The sequence below is a fragment of the Pan paniscus genome, chromosome 16, assembly GCF_029289425.2.
Source record: "Pan paniscus chromosome 16, NHGRI_mPanPan1-v2.0_pri, whole genome shotgun sequence".
Lineage (NCBI taxonomy): Eukaryota > Metazoa > Chordata > Mammalia > Primates > Hominidae > Pan > Pan paniscus.
In genome coordinates, this window is record NC_073265.2 from 72,025,317 (window position 1) to 72,037,385 (window position 12,069).

A 12,069-nucleotide genomic window follows, 5' to 3' on the forward strand; every position below is an offset into this window, starting at 1 on the left:
CAAAAACTCTGTGTGTGTGTATGTGTGTGTGTGTGTGTGTGTGTGTGTGTGTGTGTGTGTGGTGTATATTTTCTACTTGAGAAACACATAGGAAGGCCCTAAGGAGGGCAAGGAAAGCATAGAATTTATGTCATAACAATAGACCAGAGAGAGACTTTAAAAAAAAAGGTAATTATGGCTTCCCCAAAACCTTTCATAATATGACTGTCTAAGAAGACTATTGGATCAATGCTTTAAGGATATGACACAGAAGTCAGAAACATAAATGTCTGTGGAGGCTAGGCAGATGCTATAAATGCCTGGATCAGGATGAATGGCAACCAACCACTTACGCCTTTAGTGTTAGGGACACATTACATAGTGGTGTGGACCATGGCAGACCCGAGACTGGAAGGCAGCTGTTCCTCAGTTACAGTCACTTATTGCTATTGTAAAATGCAAGCTCTTACCATTTTTACAGAGAAGCAGAAAGAAAAAAAAAAAAACCCTGATCTTCTGATGTAAAAATCTCTTGATTTTTAAGCGTTGATTATTCAAAATACAAAGTTTCAGAAACAAAACAATACACTGTGCAGGCCAACGCTTGGCCAGTCCCACTGCAGGCTGAATTTGTATCTCAGGGATTGGGATGAGTCAGCAACTCTAATCTACCTCTGTGCATGTTCCTCTGCTGACACAACTGATGTCTCAGTGAAACATTCCGTGACAAATTAATATGTAGAACACAGACAGCTTTTTAAAGCTAAAGGGTTTTTTTCATACAGAAAAATATAACTGGTAATTGGGGCTATTTTCTAGCTTCCATTTACATTTTGGAATGGGTTTCTGAAACAGGATAGGGCAAAACCACACACTGAACTATCTTTTTCATTTCTTAGGCATTTTCAAATTTATCAGAAGAGTTTCAAACTGTGTCACCTTGGAAATATATTGGCCACTATACTTCATGTCCTCTGAATGAGGGAAGATGCCCCAGCAGTATCCAGAGAGGGGACACAAGCTCATGGTTCCAGAGAAGAAGAGTTCTTCTGAAGGTATCTTGTGACAAGTATCTGTCATAGAACATCTGGGGAAGCAAATCCTGATCTTGAATCAGCCCACTGCAAGACTGCATGTTCTAAGGGCTGAAGGTGGAAGTAAAGATGCCTTAAGGATAACTATCTTAAAGGACCCTGTTGTCTCTGCTCTCCTTTGCAAGAAGACATGCAGCGGCACAATACTGGTTTAGGATACGGTGCATTTAACCATCGGCCGTTTTCACCAAACTCTATCTAAAACTGAACACAGCTACTTGGGAGGTTGAGGCAGAAGGATCACTTGGGCCCAGGAATTCAAGGCTATGACTGCAGCTGTGAATAGCCACTGCAGCAGCCTGAGCAACACAGGGAGACCCTGTTTCTTAAACCAACAAACAAACTGAACAAAGCAACCAGAGATTATAAATACAGAATCAATCCTTCCCCCATAAAAGTGAAGTTTGTTTTTTAACTGTTAGGGTTAGAAGCAGAAATTTAAGAGTGCTGAACAATTTTTAAGAATGGACTGCCAAGATGGAAATATTGATGACACATGCTCTGTATAAAAAACAATGATTGATGACCTCTTGCTAAACAAACTCATTGTTTTAAAAATCAAGATGTTCTGGGATTCAGGTACATGAAGTTTATGAAGAGGATCATCCTACCTTGAAGATGAAATCAGCCATCAGAGGTCCTGAAATCTTAAAAGTTTGCCTCTCGGAGCCCCTCTGAAATTCCACTGTTGTGTTTTCTATGACAAAGACGCCGGGGCTGTTAAAGCTGTGTTCTCCTTTGCTTCCTTGAAGTGTTTTTGATTCAATAACTAAAATTAAAATATATGATTCAAATAAGAAACAATCTTAAAGGTATTTTATTACAAAAGACATTTTAGCAAATACAATGTCAGTATATGATATCAAAACAATGTCAAAATAGCCACTCAGTTTACAAACATTAATTGCTATTGGTGGAATAGATATATCAGATTTTTAATTGCCCGTAAAAAAGGAGCTAACAAGGGTGGCAGGCCCAAATAGTTCTACTCAAATATTTGGAGCCATTTCTAGCATAAGGGGAAAGAGAAAACTTTTCTTTCTTTATATGTTTTCATGATTTAGCTAATACTCAAAGTAAAGCTATGTTCACTCATTTTATTACTTGTTCAAAAGATCTTATGCCTACTCTTTTAGACAAAAGCACAGCAAATTTCAAATTTGCTTTTTATCAAACAAAACTTTTGATTTTGAAATAATTTTAGATTAACAGGAAGTTGCAAAAATAGTATAGAGAAGTCCTTTGTAACCTTCATTCCCTTTTGTCTAATGTTTACATGTTACAAAAGTATAGTTGAATATCAAAACCAGGAAATTGACACTGGTACAATATGTGCATATATTTCAATGCCATTTTATCACCCACCACCACAATCAAAATACAGAACCACTCCATTGCCACAAAGACCTCCCTTGTGCATGAAACCCCTTTATTCGAATTTGCTTTCACATGAACAAAAGTGCTTTTAAGATTTCCTACAGAAAAAAAGTTTGCTTATCACAGTTTAAACAAAAAAGCATTTCTACTTTATTTAAATTTCTGTCTTTCCTCCCCTTTCTTTTCTTTCTTTTATTTTCTAAGTGTCACCATACTTAGTAGATCTGGTTTCATGTTGAGAGAGGCAATAAAAAATGTATATACAGCTAGGTTCTGGGGCACCTGCGTTTCTGGCCCCGTATTTTTCTCTAACTTTCTGCCTTGGGTTTTCATTGCCTCATACCTAAAATGAGGAGTCAGAGCAGACAATCTCTCAGGTCCAACTCTATTCTAAAACCCACACTTGATTCAATGATATCATACCAGTCTTTAAAAATCTCAAACAAAAAACACAGAAGAACCAAAACTCCGTTGAGTGTCAAAAATGGAAAGCTGATAAAATGCGACAAAATCGTCCAGCATTAGGGAGCTTCCATCCATAGCCTGCTGGGCTTTGGTTGTTTTCATTTGCTGGATTTTTCTCTGTCACTGGAGCAGCTGCAGGAATTCAAGTGCCCTGGACAGACTGCATAACAGGCATTAGGAGACATCCCTGATTATCTCTGACAGGCAGGCTGGGAACTTTTCTGGGAAAATTCAAAGGCTGGACATGAGCTACTTGATCTGGAGGAGTCATTAGTGGTCGAAGAATAATGCTGGCTACTTGCAGGCATACAAAACCCCAACCACTTTGGCCCTGATCTCCATGACCGCAATAGATTTTTGGAAAGTGTGAGATTAAATTCATTTCCTAGTTCCAATGAAGATATAAAACTGAGTGTTATAAAGTGAGTTGTCAGTAAAAATGAAATGGGGAACTGGAGATAGTAAATGGGCCCTACAGTGGATGTCTCTAAAGTCCATGAGAAAAAAAAATGATAAGCATTAAGAGCATTAAGGCAATATTAAGATGCAAACTTAAGTGGAACATAATGCATCCTCACAGAAGGCATGCAAAATACAAGTTTCTAGACACTGATTTAGCCTGAAATTACTTGATTAAATTCAAGTAGCGTGCAATGGATTCCGCGGCTGTGTTGGAGTAGTAATTGCTTTACCATTGTGCTAACCTTCTGGACCACAGCGTTCCAAGTTGCAGATCGGGATGCAGAATTGGGGCAGGGGGTGTAAAAATCTGGGAAGGTGATCTGGGAGGAAGGGAGAACCAGTTGCTATGATATCCATTCCCTAAACCATAGGCCAGCATTTTTGTTAACTTGGTTTTGATACTTTGTTTTTAATACAGAATCTAGCCACTATTTTAACAGTGTCTAAGAGTCTCAGTGACATGGATATAAAAACACAAGTAGCAAAAACAATTTTCAAGTTCACATAAATTACCCAAACCACTCTGCTTCTCCACTAAATGGTACGCTTATTGTAAAATATTTTTAATTTGAGTATTTCAAAAGGCTTCCAGTTCTCTAAAGCACAAACACTGGTTGCCTATCTAGGAGGCAGAAAGCAGGTGTTTTGACCTCAATTGTGTAAATGGGTAAGCAGAGTCAAAGGTGGGTGAAGAAAGACTGGTGAAGTGATTTGGTGAAGGTGGAGTTTATGGATGCAAACAATTCTGATAATCTGGATTAACAAAGCCACTGTACCCAATCCACAGCAACGTGGAGGCCGATGCAGTTCTTTAAAAGTTGTCATTTTTATTGGTGGCAAACTTGTTTCTTTGTGCTGGTGCCTCTTAAAAATAAATGACAAAAAAAGGAGTTTGTGGTGTTTCAATCAACAATTCAGATGATGTATTGACTTATGGATACCTTTAAGTTTTTATTAATTTCCACCATTTCCCTATATTTACTGCAGCCCCGTGTTGTTCACAGTGTGTGATTCATGGCTAGTGAGAGCTACATGCACAAGCCCTTCAGTTCTCAGAGGTTTCACTGACCCTCTGTGGTTTCCGCAGCAAGGTGGTTAGTGTGTAGGAGACCCCAGGAAGCCTATAAACAACCCCACCAGAATTAAGGGAAGAGAGTGTGAGCCTTCTTTCCTGCTGCCCACGGCCCAACTTCTTTCTCCTCTCCAGACTTAATATTGAGGGGAGGGAGGGAAGTGTTGAGGAAGATATGATAGGTAGTCTCAAAAAGAGTAAAAATTAGAAATCAAGACTTTCTTGTATCCCAAAATCTTCACAACTCAGGTCTCTAGTGATGCCTTTAAATATTTTAATCCACTACTAGTTATTTGTAAAAGAAATTATGCCTAGGAAATGATGAATGCTTCTAATTGCTTCTAGTTGAAGGATCTGCACTGAGAAGTATCAGTTCAGGCTTCTTTCAAAAAAGGCAGGGTCATGGTAACCATCCCCAAGAGGTCTCCCTAAATTCTAAAGGCCATGAAAGTACTGTCAGGTAAATGTGGAATGAGTGTTTAGCATGGCTAACATAGTTATAAATACATCAAACTTATATGTACAGTAGAGCTGTATTTCTATAGCATATGCTAATTTCATTCATCTCAATTTCCTTTGATTGGTCATCAGGTACTGCATCCATGCTTATATTTATACATCTCTATATATGGTCCTCAGATAGGGCTTAAAGGGAAAATATTCTTCCAACTGAATTGGAGGTTTTTGGTTTATGACCTCTTGGCTTCTTAAGTTTATTGCTAGTTAAACACATTTAATGCTAAGGTTTTGCTACAATAAAATCTGTTTTGCAGGGAACTGCTTATTGCTTCCATTTTTGAAGGGATGCACTCCTGGAAAATTTGGGGCTGTGTGCTCCCCATAATGCTGTGGCCAGGCTTGGGACAGACTGGAAATTCAGGATCTAAACAAACACCTCTAGGCAGTATGTAAGATGGATATTCTGTAATTAAAATTCACTCCACAGCAAAGAGACTGACATTAATGTTGCTGGGTATTTTCAGTTCTTAGTAATGCAGTCTTTTGGATAGTTATAGTTAATGTGGATGTTAAAAGAATGATTTATTACTGCAAAATAAGCTTCATTTCAGAAATATCTCTTTTACAAATAAAAACTAAGAAAAAAGTTGCATAAATCCAGAAAATAAAACCACTTCTATATTTAGATATTTAGAAATGTTAACTAAGTCCTTAGTAAATGAAGCCAGTTCTATTCATCAGCAAAGAAGGATAACTTTCAGAAATACTTCTACTGCCAATTGTGAGATCGTTCAGAAAGGGAGATAGTCCAAGCAACAGATTTGTCACTCTTGGAGAAATGGGAACATTTTTGAGCCCTGTTCTTGGATGAGTGCCAGTCTTGAATATAAAGTTATGTTGAATATGCCAGAACATATACACATAAATGAATTTTTGCCTCAAAGTGTTCACCTTTACTTATTCTTTTTTTAAATTATACTTTAAGTTTTAGGATACACATACACAACGTGCAGGTTAGTTACATATGTATACATGTGCCATGTTGGTGCACTGCATGCATTAACTCGTCATTTAACATGAGGTATATCTCCTAATGCTATCCCGCCCCCCTCCCCCCACACCACCACAGGCCCTGGTGTGTGATGTTCCCCTTCCTGTGTCCATGTGTTCTCATTGTTCAATTCCCACCTATGAGTGAGAACACACAGTGTTTTTTTGTCCTTGCGATAGTTTGCTGAGAATGATGGTTTCCAGCTTCATCCATGTCCCTACAAAGGACATGAACTCATCCTTTTTTATGGCTGCATAGTATTCCATGGTGTATATGTGCCACATTTTCTTAATCCAGTCTATCATTGTTAGACATTTGGGTTTGTTCCAAGTCTTTGCTATTGTGAATAGTGCCACAATAAACATACGTGTGTATGTGTCTTTATAGCAGCATGATTTATAATCCTTTGGGTATATACCCAGTAATGGGATTGCTGGGTCAAATGGTATTTCTAGTTCTAGATCCCTGAGGAATCGCCACACTGACTTCCACAATGGTTGAACTAGTTTACAGTCCCACCAACAGTGTAAAAGTGTTCCTATTTCTCCACATCCTCTCCAGCACCTGTTGTTTCCTGACTTTTTAATGATCACCATTCTAACTGGTGTGAGATGGTATCTCATTGTGGTTTTGATTTCATTTCTCTGATGGCCAGTGATGATGAGCATTTTTTCATGTGTCTTTTGGCTGCATAAATGTCTTCTTTTGAGAAGTGTCTGTTCATATCCTTCACCCACTTTTTGATGGGGCTGTTTGTTTTTTTCTTGTAAATTTGTTTGAGTTCATTGTAGACTCTGGATATTAGCCCTTTGTCAGATGAGTAGATTGCAAAAATTTTCTCCCATTCTGTAGGTTGCCTGTTCACTCTGATGGTAGTTTCTTTTGCTGTGCAGAAGCTCTTTAATTTAATTAGATCTCATTTGTCAATTTTGGCTTTTGTTGGCATTGCTTTTGGTGTTTTAGACATGAAGTCCTTGCCCATGCCTATGTCCTGAATGGTATTGCCTAGGTTTTCTTCTAGGGTTTTTATGGTTTTAGGTCAAACATTTAAGTCTTTAATCCATCTTGAATTAATTTTTGTATAAGGTGCAAGGAAGGGATCCAGTTTCAGCTTTCTACATATGGCTAGCCAGTTTTCCCAGCACCATTTCTTAAATAGGGAATTGTCCCCATTTCTTGTTTTTGTCAGGTTTGTCAAAGATCAGATGGTTGTAGATATGCGGCATTATTTCTGAGGGCTCTGTTCTGTTCCATTGGTCTATATCTCTGTTTTGGTACCAGTACCATGCTGTTTTGGTTACTGTAGCCTTGTAGTATAGCTTGAAGTCAGGTAGCGTGATGCCCCCAGCTTTGTTCTTTTGGGTTAGGATTGACTTGGTGATGTGGGCTCTTTTTGGTTCCATATGAACTTTAAAGTAGTTTTTTCCAATTCTGTGAAGAAAGTCATTGGTAGCTTGATGGGGATGGCATTGAATCTATAAATTACCTTGGGCAGTATGGCCATTTTCACGATACTGATTCTTCCTACCCATGAGCATGGAATGTTCTTCCATTTGTTTGTATCCTCTTTTATTTCATTGAGGGATGGTTTGTAGTTCTCCTTGAAGAGGTCCTTCATGTCCCTTGTAAGTTGGATTCCTAGGTATTTTATTCTCTTTGAAGCAATTGTGAATGGGAGTTCACTCATGATTTGGCTCTCCGTTTGTCTGTTATTGGTGTATAAGAATGCTTGTGATTTTTGCACATGATTTTGTATCCTGAGACTTTGCTGAAGTTGCCTATCAGCTTAAGGAGATTTTGGGCTGAGACGATGGGGTTTTCTAGATATACAATCATGTCATCTGCAAACAGGGACAATTTGACTTCCTCTTTTCTTAATTGAATACCCTTTATTTCTTTCTCCTGCGTGACTGCCCTGGCCAGAACTTCCAACACTATGTTGAATAGGAGTGGTGAGAGAGGGCATCTCTGTCTTGTGCCAGTTTTCAAAGGGAATGCTTCCAGTTTTTGCCCATTCAGTATGATATTGGCTGTGGGTTTGTCATAGATAGCTCTTATTATTTTGAGATACGTTCCATCAATACCTAATTTATTGAGAGTTTTTAGCATGAAGCGTTGTTGAATTTTGTCAAAGGCTTTTTCTGCATCTATTGAGATAATCATGTGGTTTTTGTCTTTGGTTCTATTTATATGCTGGATTACGTTTATTGATTTGCGTATGTTGAACCAGCCTTGCATCACAGGGATGAAGCCAACTTGATCATGGTGGATAAGCTTTTTGATGTGCTGCTGGATTCAGTTTGCCAGAATTTTATTGAGGATTTTTGCATTGATGTTCATCAGGGATATTGGTCTAAAATTACCTTTTTTTGTTGTGTCTCTGCCAGGCTTTGGTATCAGGATGATGCTGGCCTCATAAAATGAGTTAGGGAGGATTCCCTCTTTTTCTATTGATTGGAATAGTTTCAGAAGGAATGGTACCAGCTCCTCCTTGTACTTCTGGTAGAATTCAGCTGTGAATCCATCTGGTCCTGGACTTTTTTTGGTTGGTAAGCTATTAATTATTGCCTCAATTTCAGAGCCTGTTATTGGTCTATTCAGAGATTCAACTTCTTCCTGGTTTAGTCTTGGGAGGGTGTATGTGTCGAGGAATTTATCCATTTCTTCTAGATTTTCTAGTTTATTTGCATAGAGGTGTTTATAGTATTCTCTGATGGTAGTTTGTATTTCTGTGGGATCGGTGGTGATATCCCCTTTATCATTTTTTATTGCGTCTATTTGATTCTTCTCTCTTTTCTTTATTAATCTTGCTAGCAGTCTATCAATTTTGTTGATCTTTTCAAAAAACCAGCTCCTAGATTTATTGATTTTTTTTAAGGGTTTTTTGTGTCTCTATTTCCTTCAGTTCTGCTCTGGTCTTAGTTATTTCTTGCCTTCTGCTAGCTTTTGAATGTGTTTGCTCTTGCTTCTCTAGTTCTTTGAATTGTGATGTGAAGGTGTCAATTTTAGATCTTTCCTGCTTTCTCTTGTGGGCATTTAGTGCTATAAATTTCCCTCTACACACTGCTTTGAATGTGTCCCAGAGATTCTTGTATGTTATATCTTTGTTCTCATTGGTTTCAAAGAACATCTTTATTTCTGCCTTCATTTTGTTATGTACCCAGTAGTCATTCAGGAGCAGGTTGTTCAGTTTCCATATAGTTAGCAGTTTTGAGTGAGTTTCTTAATCCTGAGTTCTAGTTTGATTGCACTGTGGTCTGAGAGACAGTTTGTTACAATTTCTGTTCTTTTACATTTGCTGAGGAGTGCTTTACTTCCAACTATGTGGTCAATTTTGGAATAAGTGTGATGTGGTGCTGAGAAGAATTATATTCTGTTGATTTGGGGTGAAGCATTCTGTAGATGTCTATTAGGTCCACTTGGTGCAGAGCTGAGTTCAGTTCCTGGATGTCCTTGTTAACTTTCTGTCTCGTTGATCTGTCTAATGTTGACAGTGGGGTGTTAAAGTCTCCCATTATTATTGTGTGGGAGTCTAAGTCCCTTTGTAGGTCTCTAAGGGCTTGCTTTATGAATCTGGGTGCTCCTGTATTGGGTGCATATATATTTAGGATAGTTAGCTCTTCTTGTTGAATTGATCCCTTTACCACTATGTAATGGCCTTCTTTGTCTCTTTTGATCTTTGTTGGTTTAAAGTCTGTTTTATCAGAGACTAGGACTGCAACCCCTGCCTTTTTTTGTTTTCCATTTGCTTGGTAGGTCTTCCTCCATCCCTTTATTTTGAGCCTATGTGTGTCTCTGCACGTGAGATGGGTTTCCTGAATACAGCACACTGATGGGTCTTGACTCTTTATCCAATTTGCCAGTCTGTGTCTTTTAAGTGGGGTATTTAGCCCATTTACATTTAAGGTTAATATTGTTATGTGTGAATTTGATCCTGTCATTATGATGTTAGCTGGTTATTTTGCCCATTAGTTGATGCAGTTTCTTCCTAGCCTCGACGGTCTTTACAATTTGGCATGTTTTTGCAGTGGCTGGTACCAGTTGTTCCTTTGCATGTTGAGTGCTTCCTTCAGGAGCTCTTTTAGGGCAGGCCTGGTGGTGACAAAATCTCTCAGCATTTGCTTATCTGTAAAGGATTTTATTTCTCCTTCACTTATGAAGCTTAGTTTGGCTGGATATGAAATTCTGGGTTGAAAATTCTTTTCTTTAAGAATGTTGAATATTGGCCCCCACTCTCTTCTGGCTTGTAGAGTTTCTGCCAAGAGATCTGCTGTTAGCCTGATAGGCTTCCCTTTGTGGGTAACCCGACCTTTCTCTCTGGCTGCCCTTAACAATTTTTCCTTCATTTGAACTTTGGTGAATCTGACAATTATGTGTCTTGCAGTTGCTCTTCTTGAGGAGTATCTTTGTGGCGTTCTCTGTATTTCCTGAATTTGAATGTTGGCCTGCCTTGCTAGATTGGGGAAGTTCTCCTGGATAATATCCTGCAGAGTGTTTTCCAACTTGGTTCCATTCTCCCCGTCACTTTCAGGTACACCAATCAGACGTAGATTTGGTCTTTTCACATTGTCCCATATTTCTTGGATGCTTTGTCCATTTCTTTTTATTATTTTTTTCTCTAAACTTGTCTTCTCGCTTCATTTCATTCATTTGATCTTCCATCACAGACACCCTTTCTTCCAGTTGATCGAATTGGCTACTGAGGCTTGTGCATTCGTCACGTTCTCGTGCCTTGGTTTTCAGCTCCATCAGGTCCTTTAAGGACTTCTCTGCATTGGTTATTCTAGTTAGCCATTCGTCCAATTTGTTTTCAAGGTTTTTAACTTCTTTGCCATGGGTTCAAACTTCCCCTTTAGCTCGGAGTAGTTTGATTGTCTGAAGTCTTCTTCTCTCAACTCGTCAAAGTCATTCTCCATCCAGCTTTGTTCCGTTGCTGGTGAGGAGCTGTGTTCCTTTGTAGGAGCAGAGGTGCTCTGATTTTTAGAGTTTCCAGTTTTTCTCCTCTGTTTTTTCCCCACCTTTGTGGTTTTATCTACCTTTGGTCTTTGATGATGGTGACGTACAGATGGGGTTTTGGTGTGGATGTCCTTTCTGTTTGTTAGTTTTCCTTCTAACAGTCAGGATGCTCAGCTGCAGGTCTGTTGGAGTTTGCTGGAGGTCCACTCCAGACCCTGTTTGCCTGGGTATCAGCAGCGGAGGCTGCAGAACAGAGGATATTGGTGAACAGCAAATGTTGCTGCCTGACCGTTCCTCTGGAAGTTTTGTCTCAGATGAGTACCTGGCTGTGTGAGCTGTCAGTCTGCCCCTACTAGGGGGTGACTCCCAGTTAGGCTACTCCGGGGTCAGGGACCCACTTGAGGAGGCAGTCTGTCCGTTCTCAGATCTCAAGCTGCATGCTGGGACAACCACTACTCTCTTCAAAGCTGTCAGACAGGGACATTTAAGTCTGCAGAGGATTCTGCTGCCTTTTGTTTGGCTGTGCCCTGCCCCCAGGAGTGGAGTCTACAGAGGCAGGCAGGCACCCCTAGGTGGAGTAGGTGGAGTCTACAGAGGCAAGCCTCAGCAATGGTGGGCGACCCTCCCCCAGCCTCGCTGCCACCTTGCAGTTTGATCTCAGACTGCTGTGCTAGCAATGAGCAAGGCTCCGTGGGCGTAGGACCCTCTGAGCCATACGCGGGATATAATCTCCTGGTGTGCCATATGCTAAGACTGTTGGAAAAGCACAGTATTAGGGTGGGAGTGACCCGATTTTCCAGGTGCCATCTGTCACCCCTTTCTTTGACTAGGAAAGGGAATTCCCTGACCCCTTGCGCTTCCCGGGTGACGCGATGCCTCGCCCTGCTTTGGCTCACGCTCGGTGTGCTGCACCTACTGTCCTGCACCCACTTTCTGACACTCCCCAGAGAGAGGAACCCGGTACCTCAGTTGGAAATGCAGAAATCACCCGTCTTCTATGTCGCTCACGCTGGGAGCTGTAGACTGGAGCTATTCCTATTCGGCCATCTTGGCTCCACCTCCCTCACCTTTACTTATTCTATTTATTGCTTACTTATTCTGTTTTTACAATTTATAAAACTAGTTTTGGAGCTGAATTTTGGGGAATGGCCTTT

The 12,069-nt window shown here is 39.9% G+C and overlaps 1 protein-coding gene across 1 annotated transcript in view; it reads right to left on the reverse strand.

The window, feature by feature from the left end:
- The window catches only part of ADAMTSL3 (ADAMTS like 3), a 386,012-nt gene that overhangs the window by 170,825 nt on the left and 203,118 nt on the right, over positions 1 to 12,069 (reverse strand). Inside the window, exon 9 of the mRNA XM_055098263.2 lies at positions 1,685 to 1,842. Within this exon, the coding sequence (XP_054954238.2) occupies positions 1,685 to 1,842 (158 nt within the window). The remainder of the gene's footprint in view (positions 1 to 1,684; positions 1,843 to 12,069) is intronic.